Source organism: Podarcis filfolensis (genome assembly GCF_964270895.1).
Source record: "Podarcis filfolensis genome assembly, chromosome: 6".
Classification (NCBI taxonomy): domain Eukaryota; kingdom Metazoa; phylum Chordata; class Lepidosauria; order Squamata; family Lacertidae; genus Podarcis; species Podarcis filfolensis.
Window position 1 is genome coordinate 54,857,781 of NC_139609.1, and position 20,741 is coordinate 54,878,521.

The following is a 20,741-nucleotide window of genomic DNA, read 5'->3' on the forward strand; positions in this document are numbered from 1 at the left end:
TTCTAGCTGAACTTTGCACTGACCACTGCTGAGAATGACACCGAGGGTGAATTTAGCTTAACACCGTAGTGGGCAATCTGTGTGCATTTTCTACTTAATGAAGTTTGGGATAGTCTTTCCCAAAGAACATTTGTCTAACTCACGGGTGGGTTGGGACCCCCTACTGGATTGAAGCCTGACTGACCAATGCTGAACTGAAAAGGCAACATTTCCACTATGTGAGAATGCATGTTTAGGTGTAAAATGGGTACCAGGTTTGAAAATACTGTACTGCAGATAATACAGGCTATCAGTGTCAACCATTGCGTCTAGACTCATTAAATGGTTGAAGTTGAGGATATTTAACTGTCACTTTACAGAATCAAGATATCCCAACAAAAGCATTTTCCCCCCAATCCACATTCCACTGAACTAAATGGAACTAAACTCATACCTTGGTTCTAATCCATATGCTCCTGTCGGTCTTGTGAAAAGATCTCCACTTGGAACATCCAAAACAGATGGTTGCTGCATCCAACTCTGACAGTGTCATAACACTCACCTGTTCCATTTAGAGGAAGGGAGGGTGCTATATTCAGGATTATAGTGTACATCTCCTTCAGATGATTGTGTCAAAGGTGATTATAGATATTGTATTATGTTATGAATGACCCTGTAATTTACTTTTGTAAAGCAACACTTCCTTAGACCTACAGAGCCACACACAGACCAACATTAAGCAAGGAAATGCAACTCCTGAGTGCAAAACCATGGTTTTTATTAGAAATATTCTGGTATAAAAATGATCATGCTCTACACATCGTCATCGAATAATTCATAAACATCCAGGCACTGAACTTTTGAATTTTTTTGTGTTTTTTATCTTTTTTTGATTGGTCAGTACATTAAAGCAGACATATTTCAATCCATATGATCATCACATACATTAATTTACCACCTATAGAAATCAGCACTTTGAACACAGTCTAGGTTTTGTTTTCACTTTTGTTGTTGTTGTTGTTGATGGTTGTTGTTTTTTTTCCCCAAGGAATTTTTATTATTTTTGCAACACAGAATTTGATAAGGAGGAGAGAGGGAAGACAGAAGGGAAAGCAAGGTGGGAAAAGAGTGAAGAGGTCAGGAGACAGGAATGGAAAAGGAAAAAAGAAAAGAAAAAAATGAGAGAGAACGAAAGACTCTTCACAACCACAAACCATCTCACTATTTTGAAGGGGGGGAAGAATAAAAGGGATTTTTTTTTCTTTTGCCAAGATACAGGAATTTTAAAAAAACAAACCCAAAAAGTTGCTAAAGGTCTGTCACCTTCTTTCCACCTGGTGTGTTGTTCAACCCCATTGGCCTCTCCCTCCAATGGAAGGCAAATATTTCACGTGGGGTGTGTTGATTGATTCTTCCCTCTACTGTTGGTGGCCATCTTCCAAAATAGCTGCCTCCAGCAGCCCAGTTATCAGAAACAGGCACCCTTGATGAGTTCTTGGAATCACATTTTTTCTTGCACCCTCTCCACCACCATGACGTCATCTGTGCTGAGGGGCTCAACTCCACTTTCTTGTTCCTCCTCTTCAGCAGCCCTTTTCCTGTGGCCAGTTGCCACTGGCTGGTTTTAAATTGCGTGGTTGCTATAGCTGACGTAAGTCTGTTTGGTAGCCAAAGCTGGAAGGCAAGAAAAGCCACACATGAAGCATCATTCATTAATTTTCTCCTCTTTTCTTCCCCCAAATATGGAACCTTACGCTTAACCTTCATACTAGACCTGGAAGGTGCCATGTTCTGTGCCTCTCATTATCAAAACTAGAGGTACCAAAGAGGTGAACTTGGGCTGCCTTTGCCTTTTAATGGTTGCACAAAGCAAGAGCAGCTGCTTGGACTCAGTCAAATATGGGCATTCTTTAACCTTCAGGTCACTATTCCTTCCCCGTCTTCACAGAGGTACGACTTAATGGTCCCAGACTGGCTTTTAGACCATCTTCGGCAAAGAATCCACAAATCTCTTAAAGAGACCAGCTCATCTTGGGTTGAACTGCCGTCCTCTGTATTGGCGGAGATAAGAAATGTTCAATCCAATAAATAAATAAATCCCCAAACCCTAACGTTGTGGAGCCTGGCTTAGTCCTGGGGAGAATTTTTCACAGCTCAACCCCACCTATTGGGTGAGAATCAGAGGGACTGATAGAGCTGAGCAAAGGCAATATAAGATTCGTGTGAGCAGCAGTGTTTGGAGAATAGGGCTTGCACTGAGCAATTTACTTCTCCCCTGGGGTGTAATACGCATTAAACTGCAAAAGATAAAAGAAAGGAGAAAAGAAAAAGAAATCATTTCCCTGGTTTTTACTTCAGGCACTGGAGTCTGTGATGAGTTGCTCTTAATTAAATACCCACTTCCAGACAGGAAGCTGACTTTTGCAAGATAACAGATTAACCTCCCTTATGGACATTAGAACAGGAGAGCCAGTCCCCTGATTCTCCTCATATTACTCCAGATAAAGAAGGGTGGAAATTAGTCACATTTTGAGTACCAGAGGGCTTAAAATTGATGGGTGGAGCAGCTTCAGTCTTGTGATAGATTTCACATGTAGCCACACTAGCAAGGAGTCTTCTCAAAGTTTACAAGGAACAGAGACAGAGGGTTTTATTTTGAAAGAGTACAATGCCGAATCACCCAAACACTAGATATTGCTGCTGTCTCCCTACCTGCCTGGTGTGCTTTGCAAATTATTATTATTATTATTATTATTATTATTATTATTATTATTATTATTATTTCCAGTGCTAATGTGAAAACTAAAGGCCAGTATTGTAAGGCTGATGTTAAAAACTTTGGTGCATCCATATTTGGGATACAGTGTGCAGTTCCACTCATCCAGTCTCAAATCTGAGCTGGGAAGTTACAGAAAAGGTTGACCAAATTGATGAGGATGTTGAAGCATCTTCCCTATGAGAAAAGGCTGGAGTGTGTGGGTGGGTGGGTGTTAGAAAAAGAACAACTAAAGGAGGTGGGGATCTGAGAGATGTTTCTTATGCAGACATACAGTTTGTGGCTCTGAGAAGCAGACTGCTGCATTAGTTGGACCTTTGGTCTGATCCAGTGGGGAAGGTCATATGTTGTCACGTGGTCTAGGCAAGTCAAATATAGATGCAAAATCAAACCGAGTTTTTAAAAGCAGACTAGAATTTCCTGGGGTTTTTTTTAATTCTGCAGCCACATCACTATACACAAGCCAATTTCCCTTTCTCTTACTAGCTCTGCAGCGGTGGACTCCTGTCACTCCCCATATTGCTAACTGGCAGAGGGGTACCAGTATTTAATTTCTAACAGTGCACCATCTATGCAGTATTCCTGGGATCTCCCCAGCCCCCTGTCTGACAAGGCTAATGCAGGCAGCACAAGCTGAATGGTGCTGCTTTTTCTCCACCTGTGATGATGCCTCCCTGACAAATGAACCTTATTGAAGATTTCAGGCACTGTTATCCTCAGATAACGATTAGATGGGCCATAAGAAATCAGAGCTGACAGCGCTATTTGTTAGCCACAGTGTTTTCATAGCCAATCTGCCTGCAATCAAGCTCTGTAAATTATTTATTCTCTTGTTTATTTAAAGATACGTGACCTGCCATTGACAGAGTGAAAAATGTCCCTTCCTTCCCATGCTGACAACTCCATAGCATCTCCTGTCCTTGGTGTTAACAATGTGATCAGTCTCTGATATTCTCCCACAAGCTGCCTTGGCATTTGTACAGCCCGTCATGCCAGCTTCCATTTGGGCTGAGTTGTCGCATTCCAAACGTGAAGCACATGCAAGCACAAGGTACCGCAGACTGGGAAATGGCTTCGTTCTCTGTGTTGCGCACTAGTGAGCAACACTGCCAAGTGCAGAGAAACAGATCCAACCCTTCCCAGCACTGAGGAGTGTGGTGACAATGGAAGATGACAAAAACTCATGGCTTGACCAACGTTCAGCCAAGCCCCAGAGGCAACTGTGGATGCTGAGTCTGTGGGAGATGGCAGTCAAATTCAACAAATGTATACTTTTGATATAGTAAGTTTAGGGGCCAACTACCACAGATCTGAAAATTTCTAGACAGCCAGATTCAGACCACTGGAATGTAATTGGTGGAGAGCATGGGTGCCAGCTTAAATAAAATATTGGGGCCCCAGGTAAGACTCACTCCATATAACCAGTCACATGATGCAGCACACACACATGATATGAATGGCAATGCCCATCAATTTTGGGGGCCCCCAGCCCCTTCAAATATTTTATTGAGGGGGCTGAAGGGAGCGCTGTCCCAGGAGTTGGCTCCTATGGTAGAGAGAGCGCTCTGTATGATGTCATTTCCTGTTTTCAGTGGTAGGAAGAAATGAGAAATATAAATCCTTCTTCTTCTTCCTCTCTCTCTCTCTCTCTCTCTCTCTCTCTCTCTCTCTCCCTCTCTCTGCTCTTCTCTTCAACCAACAACAGGGGCAGATGTGTTTCTGCTTGCCTGAAACTGGTTATATAGTAAATATCAGTATTTTACTTGCATACTTTTTACTGATGCCTTTGCTGTGAACCAATGCAAGACGATTAAGTCAATCTAATTTCAAAACCTACTTTACAAGCCTGGTTAAGCTGCATAGGAATGGAAAAGCCAGTTTACTTTGTTAGCTGGACTTGCTCAGAAAGGGAGACTTTGCTGCCAAAGCTTCTATTTTGCTTCCAAGGATGGGATTTTAAAATTCTGTTTAATCCACATGCATGGGAGACTGGAGTGATAAATGGTAATTAATATATCCTCTCCTACCCATCAAAAGCCATCCCACAGAGTCATTGGTTAGCATGTCTGCATTTTACCTTGCCTCGACCCCCACCTGGGCCTTTCAAAAGTAAGTGGCCTACCAGGGAACAACTTGGCTTTTCTGGTCAACATAATAGGTTCCGCTGTTCTAAATAATGCCTGTCGCTGGGGAACATGAACGAGAGAAGGCTACTGTGCTTATGTTGCCACTCCTGCAGCCCCCACATCACTTTGCAAGATGTTGAGGGCTGAACTTCTAAAGCAGGGAAACTCTCCTATTCAAGTAAGTTCCTTGCATGTTTTAGAAGAATTGTGGAAGAGAAGGATTCTAAATTACTAGGGGTTCCCACTGAGGAGGAAGAAAGGCAGGAAAGTGCCCGGGGGGGGGGAGGGATCCCTGGCATTCACCTCCACCCCAGCTTCCCAGTCCACCAGGGGGGAGGCAACACCTGCCCCACCCTGGGTGCCCGCAAACCACAGTACACCACTGACCAGCTCATTCCTACTCTTCCCTGCATGAAATGGTAAGAGGAGGGGAGAGGATGACATGAATCTCTGCCATCTGCTCCATTCTGGATGCAGAGCCCTTTCCCCATGGTCTGCATATGCTAATTACGCATGATGCTCCTAGCAGTTCATTTCTGCGTGGGAGCCCTTCTCTTTAATCCCACATCTGTATAGACTGGTTGTGTTTACTTGACTTGACAAGAAGGCCTTCTGCGTAAGTTCAAATGTGTTCTCTTCCTGATTATTGCTTTCTGTTTTAAGAATGTAAAAAGAGCCCTGTTGGATCAGATCGAGGATCCATCAAGCCCAGTGTTTTGTTTCCCACAATGACTAACCAGAAGCTTCTGGGAAGCTGACAAGCAGGGCATAGCAACAGCATCCCCTGCTATTTGCCCCCCTCCAGCATCTGGTGTTCAGAGGCGTACTGCCTGAACACGAAACAACACTTAGCTACAGACAAGTGAATATCTCACTCCAGTTTGCATTTAAAGGCAAAATGTGAATCGAAACACAGCCATCCTTTGCAATTCATGCTTTTCTGAATTTTGTAATACAGTTTGCCAACCAACTCAGGTGTACAATAATACATATACTGGATGAAGTGTGCATAGAAAGGAATATGTTAGTAAAAATCTTACAAAAATGTGAAGAAATGAAGGTTGGAAATATGAGAAATGGAGATAAACTGAAATTGACACATCTCTACCATTAGCTACCATTGCTAATAGCCAATAATAGGCATCTGCCAGAAATTTGCCTGATTTCTTTTTAAAGCCACCTAAAGACAATGTGGGAGATCCTTGATCAGATCTCCTGCCATGGTTGTTTTTGGCTTAAAAACAACAATGTTATCTGCATTTATGAAATGAATCAGGACTGTTGTACTGGTATTGGCTTAGACCTTTTCCTTCCACTGCTTCTCCAATTTAAAACCACTACCCAGATAGTAAAAAAAGACTGGCACAATATGGATATTTATGTTCTCTCCCCCACCAACAGTTGCTAATAGTAGCTTTGGTGAGGTAAGAGAGATTTAAATTAAGGTAATGGAAGAGAGAGAAAGAGTTAAATCCCTTCTCCCAAGACAGTGACCCAATCTAATTTCTGTCCCCCTGACTCCTTTAAATTTAAAAAACAAATGTTGGGAGATGTGATCCTGGATCTCCCCTTTGGTTGACCTAAATTAAAGATTCCCATGGTGGCACTCAGTGGTTCCATTAGGCCTAAGTCCAGAGTCCCACAGCCTGGGGCATCCAAACCGTGCCGGAGGGTGGTGTTAGCAGCAGTAGAAGCAACACACTGTAAGGAGCTATGGCAGAGGCCACTTGCATTTTTAATCGCAAGCATTTCCCCAGAGGGAAAAGAGTGGCAGTGACATCAGCCAATCAGATGAACACAGCGTGGGGTGGGTGTTGCCAAGGTGGCAGGCGGCTCCTGCAAGGCACCTCGCCCAGAGCTCCCTTAAATTTGACAGCACCTCTGGTGGCAAAGGGACAAAGAGTTAAGTGTGTGATATTGTGAAGAGGTGCTTTCTTTTGCATGTCCTGAGTCTATCGTCAACCAATTTCTTTGGATGATTCCAAATGAGAGAGAGAGAATACTCTATGTCCAATTTCATCACACCATGCATACATTTATAAACTTATATGCCACTTTTCAACACGTTGTCAAAGTTGTTTTCAAACATCTGAATCTTTTTTTTTTTATGAACTATAAAGCCCCACATGTTTTAACCTTTCCACAAAGATTGCTCCATGGCATAAAACTCAGCACACATTGACCACCCTTAGCTCAAAAGTAAGCCATGCCTTACTACAGGACTGCATAACCTGAGTTTTCTTTTAAATTGGCTTTTATTATGATTCATCTAATAGCTCGCAATAGTTGTGCAACGATGCATTTGCAGGATACCAGAATCACACTCCACATGCATAGTAACGATAATGTTACTATAACTTTGATGTCTAAAATTTGTTGGATGTCTGTTCACATACTATCTAAAAGCATCACTAGCTGATAAAATTTCACCTCTTCAGATTGTTACAGTTTGAAGAGGGAACAGCTTTAAGAGGCTTAAGAGCCTCAGCCAGAATCGCCCCTAAGGAAAAACGTTAATACTCAAAATGTGTTGTGCAGTAAATTTGCCTTCTGTGCACCTTCTGAGGCCTCCCTGCTTGCTTTCCCACATTTGATACCTTCCCTTATTTCCTTTGTTTATTTAGTTTGAAGGATGGCAGCCTTGTCCCCTCAAATCTGTCTACACTGATGCCCAGTTGTTTTCAGTGCAGGTCAGATATATACTAACGGAGCTTCACACAAAATCATCTAAAGCAGGCCAAAGTCAGGAAGCTTTTGTAACGGCAACAGCAATTTACAGGCACCTAGCACCTTTCATCTTAAGATCTCAAAGTACATAGTAAAGGCGAATTTATTGATATGGGTGACTCATAATCCGATTAAATGGAAACCCACCAGCAGACTGTTAGGGAAGCTGGAGGAAGACAGAAGAGAGGGACAAATACTGAGGATTAAGCCAGTGGAAATGTAGCTATTAAAACAGTACAAAGCTGCTAGACAACCTCCTCCCTTTTAGAGTTTGGTTACTATAGAGTCAGTCACACAGTAGGGGCTTGCATAAGCAATGCCCGTGGACTGTTAGGCCAGAAAATACATTTTCTCAGATTCTCTGTAAGCAAAAGATCTGAATTTTTTTTAACGTGGAGCCTTTTGTTCCCTGTGAACATTCCTGCCTGCTGACTGCTCACAGCTTTACGGATGGAGAAGTGGAAGACCTCTGCTGGGCCATCACCACCCCGTTTCCTCCAGTGTCTGCAGCAGCAGAGTAGATCTGTAACATGCCCCAGCTGGAACTTTAGACAGCAGGGACACTAGTACTATGTTTCTTGCAACCTTCAGATGCCGACAGTCACCTGACAAGCATCGCAGCTGGATGAAAGGAAAAGAGGCTTTTGCAAGAAGGATGCTAAGGACCCAGAGCAAGGCAAATATGAAAGGAGGGTGGGTTGCCTTCTTTGTTGATGTGCATCTGGTCTACAAAACATGCAAGAGGTGCCCAAGGCCTTTTGCCTCACAGTAGATTGTTTTCATACGAAAAGATGAGAAATTCAGACAGCATAAAAGAGCAGAATTCTCCAGTTAGCTCTGCCATTCATGCAGCTACTGGTTGTGGTATGGAGGCAGGAAGAAAACCATAGTGACACTCCAGTGAACAAGGCCACATGAGTTATTTATTTGTATATGTCAGCATGTGCTATACCAGTGGGATGAGTTGGAAGAGCTTTTGTGACCTCATATGGCTCACAGCCTACAGCTATTTTGTCCACAATCTGTGCTGGCAGTAAGTTTTCAGGGGGAAAGAAAAGAAAAGAAAAGAAAGACAAATGGAATGTTTTCCAATAGATGGGAGTATTATTATTTTTTTACCATAAACTCACAACCATGACTATGAATTAATATGATGGAAGATCCCGCTTGGACTACTGCAATGCGCTCTATGTGGGGCTACCTTTGAAGCTGACTCGGAAACTGCAATTAATCCAGAATGTGGCAGCTAGACTGGTAACTGGGAGTGGCTGCCGAGACCATTTAACACTGGTCCTGAGAGACCTGCTTTGGCTCCCAGTACGTTTCCAAGCACAATTCAAAGTGTTGGTGATGAACTTTAAGGCCCTAAATGGCCTCGGTCCTGTTTACCCGAGGGACGCACGTGGCACTGTGGGTTAAACCACAGAGCCTAGGACTTGCTGATCAGAAGGTCGGCTGTTCGAATCCCCTCGATGGGGTGAGCTCCCATTGCTCGATCCCTGCTCCTGCCAACCTAGCAGTTCAAAAGCACATCAAAGTGCAAGTAGATAAATAGGTACCGCTCCGGCGGGAAGATAAACGGCGTTTCCGTGCGCTGCTCTGGTTCGCCAGAAGCTGCTTAGTCATGCTAGCCACGTGACACGGAAGCTGTACGCTGGCTCCCTCGGCCAATAAAGCGAGATGAGCACCACAACCCCAGAGTCGGTCATGACTGGACCTAATGGTCAGGGGTCCCTTTACCTTTTACCTTTACCTGTATACCCGAAGGAGCATCTCCAGCCCCGTTGTTCAGCCCCGACATTGAGGTCCAGTGCCAAGGGCCTTCTGGTGGTTCCCTCACTGTGAGAAGTGAAATTACAGGGAACCAGGCATTGGGCCTTCTCGGTAGTGGCGCCCACCCTGTGCAACGCCCTCCCATCAGATGTCAAGGAAATAAACAACTATCTGACTTTTAGAAGACATCTGAAGGCAGCCCTGTTTAGGGTAGTTTTTAATGTTTAATGCTGTATTGTGTTTTTAACATTCGGTTGGGAGCCGCCCAGAGTGGCTGGGGAAACCCAGCCAGATGGGCAGGGTATAAATAATATATTAATAGTAGTAGTAGTATTACTACTACTACTACTACTATTATATACACTGGGGTGAGGGTGGTGCCTATAGCGCTGTCTATTCTCCTGGGAAAATGTTGACAGGTTTCCTTCTCCCTTTGATATGGAGGGTCTGATTAATAATGTGGTAGGATATGTTCATTTTAAGCTGCAGAGAATGGATAAATTTTCAGCAAGCTTCTTTTGTTACTGGGAAGGCCATGGAAGAAGACGGATCATTTCCTTACAAGTGCTTTTCTGATAAAATATCAGAAAAATATGTGTGACTCTCATTTAGGAAGGTTATGCAGGAAGGTAATTCCCAGCTCCCAGAAAGCTGCATTTAGCAAAATCTAGAAGCCAGTGACCCAAACTTGCACCTTGAAATGAAGAACTGCTAACCCTTTCTAGGTGGCATTGTATGCATATTAAGACACAAGTGTTCAGGACTTATGTATGAAGAAAGTCATATTGAAAACCACCATGAATTGAAGTAGCACATAGATGTAATAATGTAAAAAATATCACTGAATCTCTTAACTCCAACTTACTCTGCTTACCTAGATTGCTGTTCTTGCAGAGGCAGAAATGGGATGGGAGAATGAGGTAGGGGAGAAAAACCTCCCTTTCTCCATTGCACTGCTAGGTGTGCGTACAAGCAAGGAGAAAGTGTGGAAGTTCAAAGGGAGGCTAAAGGCAGAATCAGACCCGCCTGTGCTGCAAATGACATCATCAAGGTGTGACAGAGTCCAAACTGAGCTCACAAGTAGCCAAACTATATTCCCAATTGTGAGGAAAACAGCTCAGTTGTCTTTGCTAAATTCTAAATGCAAGTGCCCTGTCGCTAACTCAGAGAGGGGCTCAAATGGAAGAGCATATTGAGACACTTGGCAATGGAGCATGGGTATTGAATTGCTCTCAAGAAAACTTGGTTCTTTTGCTTACACTTCAGCTACAGGTTCAAGTGTCCATTTACGGAGAGAGCTGAACTTGGACTGCTGCCAAAAACGGAATTTCTGCTTTGAGTTTACCTTCCCTTCATTAACAGAGCCCCAACGTAAGCATATGGGAAAACAAATATATGGGGGTTTTCTGGGAGTGTGGGTGAGGGAGGGGGGAAGTCAGCATGTAGCTGTGCCCTATAAAAAGTTCCTCTCTGCAAGTGCAACCCAATCACAGAAGACAACAACGTTACTGTATTACTGCTGCCCAATTTTCCATGGCTACGGTAAGCTGAAGCCAAGCGTGCAAATATAAGATTTAGATTTCCCATGATTTGGAGTGTTGTGTTTTTCTCCAGGATTTGCACCCATGCCTATTTCAGAGGGTAGAGTTGAAGAATGTGTACACACACACACACACATTTTCAAAGGCAATGAGCTCTGCAGCCTCCATTGAAAGCAACAGGAGTTCCAGGTAATTGGTACTTCAGAACATCAGGCCGTGCTGGTTTTGCTATTCTTCTAAGCACTGCTGAATTTCACAAGGGTTCCCATCCCAAGGGAGAAAGGGGAGGGTTGCCATGGAAACAGATTTCTAAGGGGGGGGAATACGCCCAATTTCTCTTGTCTTTGTTCTAGGTTTGGCAGAACGTGCTGCATACATATACTGAAACTATAAGAGTCAAGCTACACATTACACTGAGCAATCACATCTTAATGTACACATTTACATATTTAAGCATTTAACATCTAACTATGCATTGCATTTTTAAAAGTATGCATAGCACTGGATGCTTTCTTTTTATAGGGAAAAAAAGCAGCTGTGCAGGGGCCTGATCCTGATCAGGACTGCAGCATTGTAACACTTTCCTTCCCGTACATGTTTGCTTCCTATGCTGTTTTCTCACTGAAAATCTACCAGAGTGCTTAATTACTCTCAAAGATGATATTTGCAGGAAAAGGCACAGCCAGAGGAAATAGCAATCAGGGTATTATCAATGTTCACTGGGGAAAGAGCACAGGGCAGAAAACATTAGCCCAGGCTTCTTCAACCTCTGCCCTCCAGATGTTTTGAGACTACAATTCCCATCATCCCTGACCACTGGTCCTGCTAGGTAGGGATCATGGGAGTTGTAGGTCAAAAAACATCTGGAGGGCCAAGTTTGAGGAAGCCTGCATTAGCCCCCCTTTCCCACATGCCAGAGTCCTGATCCAGATGTATATGGCTACATTCCCCCCCCCCCGAAAAAGAGAAAATGGCAGCGCTAAGCATGCTTTTAAAAATGTTTGCTTGGCATAACATGTTTTTGACCCCAAGGTGCACTGGCAGGATTATGTGATCTCCTGTAAGCCATGCTACACACGACATAAGCAGGGAAACATGCCAAACAAGGTTTCTTTAAACCACTTTGTTAATCAGCAGGTTGGAAGATTTTAGGCTTGTGGGATCAACTTTGTTTTTCACTAAAACCCTGAGGTCTGCCAACAAGAACCAGCTACACAATAGGAGCCCAGGAAGGTGAACACAGAATTGCACAAGGTGCCTCTGTGCATATACTTGGTCTTCATACACAATTTTATTCCTGTTGAGCCCCCCACCCCCAAGTTTCTTGACTTCAGCAATCTAGGGTGTTTTGTTTTGTTTTGTTTTGTTTTGTTTTGCTACTGTTCAACCATTGAGATTCAGAAACCTCTATAGCTTTCAATCTAACTTCTGTGCACCCCAATGATCCTCCTTTATTTTATGCATCTTCCACAGACCCTTCAGATGTCCTTTATTCTGAACTTGTGAAATTTCATATGATAGGCCTCCCCTACTTTAAAACTTATAGAGGTTATGATTGTGTTGGTAGTGCAATTACATGGCTCAGAAATGGAGCTGCAAATCTAGAACGCAGAAACTCCATGCCTTGGCTATGAATTCATTTAGCCAGCTTTCTTGAGCTCTGTCATCCTCCTTTGCAATATGAGCACACTGCTCTCCCTTATAGGGTTGTTTTACTTGAGTTCACAATTAGAGGAAGATGTTTTAAAGGGGGCAAGGCAACATGGACTCAGGTGAGTTTAGAAGGTTACCTTGTGTTTCCAGATTTTCACACAGTTCAGATTTGGCCTCTCCATTGGGGCGGAAGCCTCCTTTCTGAGTAAATTTGTTGGACATTGTGGCTGCTGTCACAACTGCCTTGAGGCTGCGCTTTCGTTTGGGCACATTTTGCTCTGGGTGGAAGAGGATGATGTAGACTTTGGGCATGTAGAGCATACCCAGTGAGACAGAGGCGCTTAGGCTCACCGAGATGGTCAACGTCGTGGTCTGAATGTACATCTGAAAGACATAAGAAAACAGACTCAGCTCTGAAACCTGCTTCCTAAAATATCACAACCACCTTAAAGTTTCTTTGTGGGCAGAGTTGCTTGGAGCAAAACCAGGTGAGAGATGAGCATGTTTCAATTAATCTGAGTGGAAGAATCAATTAACTGAATATTTATTTCTAGTAGCAAAAATGGTCCTCGGGGATGGCTTTCACGACACACATAACTTATGGATGACCTTACCCCTTCCAATACAAATACACCATACAAACTAGTGTTAGTTATAGGAGCTGGCGAATCTGTCAATTTCAGTTTCTCATTCCTCTAATCTTAAATTCAATCCTCTTCATTTACATACCCATAAGATAATTTTCAAAGCATTTTAGTGTGAATGTTTCTTAATAAGTATATTTTTACATGGAATGTTGCCTAATATACACAGTTTTGTAAAGTTTTTCCCCAATATATAACATTTTAATGCTATTTTCACTAATATATGCATTTTCATGCACACTGTGGAGGACTGTGTTTTGGTTTGTCAATTGTTTCAGAAAAGTGCCAAATAACTCGGTTTGCATTTAAGAGTGAAATGAATTGAATTTCTTATGCATCCTAGTTGGGTTTTTTTTAGCAAACCTCCCCCTTGATCCAATAACTTAAATCTGAAAATATAACTCAAGAACAGGATATTACATTTACAGCCCCGCTTTCCTTCTATGATGCAATTCAAGGTGGTATTCATAGGATTCCCAGATAATCTTCCATTTCATCCTGCATTGGGCAGACCTATACCTGTTTGGTTCTCATAAGGTTGCAGTGTCATGGGCCTTCAGAGACTGCCCGGTGGCCAGAATGCCAGCTATTGCAGAAATAATGCCTGTCCAACACTATTCATAGCACATTAAATAGGGCAGAGTTTAGTTGTGCTTTCCTTCCATCCCATCTCAGAAGCTTTATAACTTTACAACATCTAAAACAGCCCCATTAAAATGAAAAGATAAAATACACCAATGCTTCATCAATATTGAGTCCTATCACATATTGCCAGTCTCAGTAAGAGGACAATTTGTAAGTTACCAAGGGAAGATGATCCCAGAGTTCAGGTGGCAAATATATTCAATGAATTCTCCTGAATAGTAGGATTGTCTAACAATTAAAAAAAAATACTTGCTTAAATGTAAATAAACTTTCACATTACCAAACCTAAATACGGGCGTATTTTTGACAAAGTGAAGGAAGTATGAGATGATTTTCAACTTAAGCAAAAGCTACCATTCATAATTAGAAGGTAAACACCCAAGGCTTCATTTTCATTCCCTGTAACAGTAACATACCAGAATCAAAATAACCACCAAAAATAAACAACTTGCAGATCCACAAATTCAAATTTTGCCCACATTAAAATTGGGTGCTATCAATTGATCAATGAAGCTTTAGCAGACTATGTTATAGATAGGCAGTTGCAGCTCTACTGAATAGCTATAGAAAGGAGCAGTTGCTGGACTCTAGCTCACATCAAATTATTTGGCCTTGCTAACTAGGGAGCTAGAATCCAGCAACATGTGGAGGGCCACAGCTTATCCACCTCTGCTACACAGTGTTTGTGATACTTTGTTGTATTGCAAAGCTAAGACACACTGTTGTACAAGGGATATTTTTGCATAACATTCCCTTTTGTTGCATCCACAAAGGCATCTTGGCTGCACTTCCTTCATCCTCTCACCTTTTACATTAATTCCATGGCAGCAAAAAAGGAGCTGAGATACATTGCAATCACAGAAACATTGTATGGGTGGGTATCCCCGCTCCCATTTTAAGCCTCTTCTCCGGATTCCATGCATTGCCCCTCCCATCCCAGAGTATGCGGGGAAACCCTTTCTCCTTTTAACAGGTAATTCTCATTCACCAGCTCGCTTCCTGAGCCGTTGTAATGTTAGTCACATATTACACACCGACGTAGCCTTTCTGCAGTCAAAACTAATTTCACGCTCACTGTCCAGGACTAACGGTGACAGATGTTTTGCAAAATGAAAGCCCATTAATCTGACTGTAGAATAATCCATTTTTCTATGGAAAGGGCCTGGCAGGCATCTCGCAAATGGGGGATGTGTAAATCAGATAGCACCAGGAAGAGAAGCTCTCTTCATTTTGCCCAATCACAGAGAGGTGGCAGGGATGGGCAATTCTTCGACACTTCAAATGACAAGTCATCCTCTACTGGTTTGTCCCCCACCCTCTTTACACGGTTGCATGGTGAATCTCTATCACACATTGAGTAACATCATACAAGATCCACATTTTATTCTTTGTTATTTGTCTTTAATAAAATTTTGGATCCATCCTACTAGAGCTATGCCAAAACATTTCAAACTTTCCATTTTTTCCTGGGGAAAAATAAGGCTGGTATGGAGGGTGGGGGATAGATTTCTTTAGAAATTTACAGGAAGGGTTGCCGCTTATCTTATTTAACCTTAGGAGGTGACCAAGGGTTTTCCATTTTTCCTTTGCTTTCTTTTATTAAAAGCTCCATGCCATGGAATAAGCCCCTGTCTACAACTTCCCACCAGCTGAATTCCTGAGAATGCCTTGGGGTCAACACTACATCAAGGTGCAGAAAGCAACTCAATGGTCTCTCTACAGCTTCCTGCCAACTACACTTCATGATTAGATCCAGTAACATAAGCAGAAACCTCATTCCAAAAGTGTTAAGGAAACTTCTTCCTCCGACTGCCACATCCAACAAGAAGATCACAGAACACGCCCCCCCCCACACATTTTTGCAGGGGGCAATTCCAGCTCAGACATACAGTCTACAAGTTGCTAATCAGGGTAGAGACTAGGACTAAAGTTTGTATAGATCTTTTCCCTACACACCATCTTCCTTATAGAAGCCACCTGTCACCACATTTTGGGGTTGGGTTGCAATCATCTTGATAGAAAAGAGAGGTGACTCCAGGTAAAATACAATGAGCTGGGCCAAGAAGGAGTATGGTAGATTTGTGAGACACATCCTGAATGTTGGCAGGTTCTCTCTAGGCCCGTTTCAAAAATAAACAAAGGCCTCCATTTTGGGCTGCTCCCATTCCCAAGGCTTCTTCATGGGCACAGTCTAACAGTGGGACAACTAGCATACATCATTGTAGGTATGGTGGTGTGCACATGTTCATGCAGAGGTAGCTTTATAAAGAGAAGGGGTTTCTTTGGGGGGGGGGATATAGTGCTTATAGTGGGAGACTAAGATGACAGGCTACACTACTTGTTCCATCCTCACTATGCTTAAAGATTCTAATGACAGGTTGGGCAGATGATGGACAGGCAAATCTTAGGGCGGGTATTTGCTCCCACCTTCTCTTCCCAGCTCCAGTACTGCCTAGAAACTTTCTAACCTCTAGAAAATTACTTCCTGCCATTGTTTATGAATAGTCTTTTAGCTACCTAAAGATAGATATAAAATTATCTCTTGATGCAGAAATGAAAAAAAGGTGAAATGAAGAGGTTTCTCATTGGCACCCAAAGAAGAAGATGGATTACTAAAGGTTGCTGAGCTTCCAACTACTGAAGAGGAGGGAACACACACACACACACACACACACACACACACACACACACACACATCATGGCAATGTTGCAGATCCTTGCTACAGTCTGTATGAATTCCTATTTTCAGATATGTGACATTGACAGCATTATTTCCCCCCCTCAATATATGCCACAGATGAACTTTATGTGAACCCAACCACATAGAATCATAGAGTTGGAAGGAACCATGAGGGTTATCTCCAACTACTGCAGTGCAGGAATCTTTTTGTTGGACTTGAACCCACAGTCCTCAGATTAAGAGTCTCATTGTCTGCTGACTGAGCTATAGAGATGGGGCACATGGATGGAGTATATGGAACATATGTATAGAAAACATGGAATATTCTGAAGAATCGTGGTATAATCAAAAAATAGTTTTGAGCCAAAATGTTGAAATGAGGGCTTACTGAAGATGCCTTAGTGATGATCGAGTCAATCAGACCTTCGGATGCAGAACACTAGTCCATATATTTGTTAGCAAGGATTTCATGTGCACACGGTATCAAGATACATGGCAGTAGGCATGGTGGGGGAGGCAGGTCACAGGCACAATGGCTGAGATTAGCAAATGGATATTTTGTGAGTACTAATGTTCTTACTGACGGTATTGCACAATCAGTACAACTGCATGGTAGAGCACACAATCACATCACAACATTTTCTGTGAAATGGTCCTTTGTATTTAGCAATTCAAATTATAAGGAGTGCTTCATTTTTCTCCCATTCATCTAACTGTATTCTGCTGCTCACAAAAGCAGTGGGATTCAGGGATGGGAGGATGACTGCAAAACCATAAATCCTGCAGCCATGGGGGAGTCTCCAAAGTTTACAGATAGAAGGCTATGAATTTCAATTACACTCTCAGCGTCCTTTTCAATCAGGTAAAGTGGATACAAAAGAGGACAGGGATCTTACGCTGTTCATCACTCTGTATAAGAGGGAATTTCAGCCAATGCACCTTTTCTCCCTATTGTATGATGACAGAGTATTTCCAGGCTTGGAAATATGAATGAGAGCTGGTGTGCTGCAGGGGTTAGAGTGTTGGACAAAGACCTGGGAGACCAAGGCTCAAATCTCTACTGAGCCAAGAAGCTCACTGGGTGGCCTCGGACCAGTCATTCTCCCACAGTTGTTGTGAGGGGAAAATAGGAAGAGGTAAAGCTATGTATGCCACTTTGAACTCCTTGGAGGCAGGCTGGGATGTAAATGTAAGAGATAAATAAATCACAGGGACTTCCAATGTTCACCTCAAATACTAGGCAAGTATTACAATCCAAAAGCCAGCTTAGATTTTAATCTGAGCCAGATAAGAATTCCTCTGCTTTAGAGTTCATGAACTGAATTCATCTTCTGCCATTCCCCAGTCCAGGCATCCCCTTTCCTCTCTCCCCTTCCCACTAATCCTCTATTCCCCTTCTCCCACTCCCCCCCACCCCCACTATACTGCCTCTAGCAGCAAGTAGGCAGAGGGAAGGGTCGCTATACAGTGGTACCTCGGGTTAAGTACTTAATTCGTTCTGGAGGTCCGTACTTAACCTGAAACTGTTCTTAACCTGAAGCACCACTTTAGCTAATGGGGCCTCCTGCTGCTGCCACGCTGCCAGAGCACGATTTCTGTTCTCATTCTGAAGCAAAGTTCTTAACCTGAAGCACTATTTCTGGGTTAGCGGAGTATGTAACCTGAAGCGTAGGTAACCTGAAGCGTATGTAATCCGAGATACCACTGTAATTGGCTTCTATACTTCTTTTCCCCCAATGGTCCCTGTCAATGACAATGTCAGTAGCCCTTGGAAAAATGATGGTTAGCATACAAGTAACAAGGGTTTCTGCTTATGCAATGTGACCTTCCCTATTTTCCTCCCCCTGTGTTCCCCACACCCTCTTCAAATCTGCTCCATAGGGTTGGGAGAACCCCTTGATCAGATTTGGGGGCATTCTGGAAGAGGGGAGGGGAGCAACTTGTTATTTTCTGCATTAACTGGATGCACTTTTCAGGCATGGTTGCCCCTGGTGAGAGGATGAAGCCTGCCAGCTTTCAGAATGATATGTGTAGTGGTTCTCCCACAAGGGCAGGCTTTACTGTTTTGAGCTGGTAAAACAGAAATCACTTCACTTCACCTCTAGTATTTTGTGGACAAACAGCCTAAAAACCAGTGACATGATGAGGGAGGTGCCTCTGGGTAAGTTGGTAACAATAGGCTGTCAATGAGCAACACAACTGAGAGTTTACTTGAGGGACAATCAGGTAGAGTTGAGGGCGAGGGAGAGAAGGGTAGTATCAGAACTAGAGGGGGGGGGAGATGATGATGATGATGATGATGATGATGATGATGATGATGATGATAAAGAATTCAATGTAATCAAAGCACAGGTACCCTAAAACTGCAGAGAGGAGAATGGGACTTTAAACAAGCAAACTAAAAGTGGGAGAAAAAACTAGGGGAAATCAATAGAACCAGCAAACACACACAGCGGCAACAAGTGGAAACTCTAAGAGAAGTCTGCACAAACCTAGTATAAATGAGGAAAATCAGATGGAATGCAAGGCACATTAAGGTAGGAGGTGTTTGTTGGAAAACAGAAAGGGATTGAATTAAAAGGAACAAATAAATCACATGACAAGCCCCAGAATTGAACTGAGGGAGAGGGAAAGTGAATGACCCTATACTAGGGACGGGCTAAGCTGTCAGTTTTGGTTTCTCTCATTTCCTCATTCTTCCAGTCTTAAATTCATTTCACTACATTTCTGCAGCAATTTGGCTGTGTGTTTTTTCATTCCCTTGAAAATTCATAAGCAGTATTGCTCAAGCATCTCCTAAAAGGCACATTTTTGTATGCAGTTTTTACTACTATGAACATTTTGGAAGCAATTTCCCTAAATAGATTGCATGTTTGTATGTTATTCCCATCAATATATGCATAATTATGCACATTTTATGCAGTATGTGCATTTTTGTATACGTTGGTTGATTGGAGAGCTGCTTTGCAAAACTCAGAGAAGTATAGTGTCCTGATCAAAGGAAGGTAAAGGACCCCTGACATTTAAGCCCAGTCGCGAACGACTCTGGGGTTGCGGCGCTCATCTTGCTTTACTGAGGGAGCCAACGTTTGTCTGCAGACAGTTTTTCCAGGTCATGTGGCCAGCATGACTAAGCTTCTTCTGGCGAAACCAGAGCAGTGCATGGAAATGCCATTTACCTTCCTGCCGGAGCGGTACCTATTTATCTACTTGTACTTTGACGTGCTTTCGAAAGGCTAGGTTGGCAGGAGCTGGGACTGAACAACGGGAGCTCACCCCATTGAGGGCATTCGAACTGCCAACCTTCCAATCGGCAAGCCCAAGGCTCAGTGGTTTATACCACAACGCCACCTGCGTCCCTAAGGAAGCGATAGTCCCACTCTATTCTGCCTTGGCCAGACCAATGATTATATGATTCTACGAAGTGTGAATTCTTAAGAATGACCATGTTTTGGCTTGCTTATTGTTTCAGAAAGTGTGAATTTGGTAGCTCCACCTTTAATTGAGAACCAAATCATTCTCCCCCATATCTACTCTGTACTCAGCTGTCCTAAGAGTTTGCAAACTAAGAATCAAAATAACTCAAAGTGGGGGGTGGGGCCAGCAGCAGAATGGAAACAAATTGATTTAAGTATTTATTTTTAATTGTTTTTTTGGAACCAAAGCAATAAGATAGGATACCAATAGTCTACCACAGGCATAGGCAAACTCCAGCCCTCCAGATGTTTAGGACTACAGTTTCCTTCATCCCTAGCTAACAGGAACAGTGGTCAGGGATGATGGGAATTGTAGTCCCAAACATCTGGAGGGCAGGAGTTTACCTATGCCTGGTCTACCACACTGCTAAATATTCTGCTTTCCCAGGCAAAACTCATAGAGGAACAACAACACAAAAACAACCACTTTTATTTACTTCAAGTTCCCTTGCCCAAGTCACTGTGATTGGAATGCACAAGGGAAATAATTCACTGAGGTTAAGACTTAGGTCTGTCCATCGAAACAAAAGATACCCTTCCCTCTCTACTCCTCCCCACTTGTGCTCAGGGCATTTCCCTAATTGGGTGGGTTTCCCTTTTCAAAATAACAACAGTAATAACGCAGCTACTTCATTTTAAGGGCAAAATGCAGCTTGGGGGGGCATCCAGATTCACAGAATGACTCAGTAGTTTAGGGTGTCTGGGATCTGACTCAAGTTAC

General features: G+C 42.9%; 1 protein-coding gene across 2 annotated transcripts in view; it reads right to left on the reverse strand.

Annotated features, from left to right (window-relative positions):
* Positions 1-1,023: 1,023 nt before the first annotated feature.
* The window catches only part of GRM4 (glutamate metabotropic receptor 4), a 307,680-nt gene continuing 287,962 nt past the window's right edge, over positions 1,024-20,741 (reverse strand). For both annotated transcript variants that reach the window (XM_083617972.1, XM_083617973.1), the window contains exons 10-11: positions 12,713-12,959; positions 1,024-1,653 (exon numbers count right to left, since the gene is read on the reverse strand). In XM_083617972.1, coding sequence (XP_083474098.1) covers positions 1,604-1,653; positions 12,713-12,959 — 297 coding nt within the window. In that variant the 3' untranslated portion in view covers positions 1,024-1,603. The remainder of the gene's footprint in view (positions 1,654-12,712; positions 12,960-20,741) is intronic.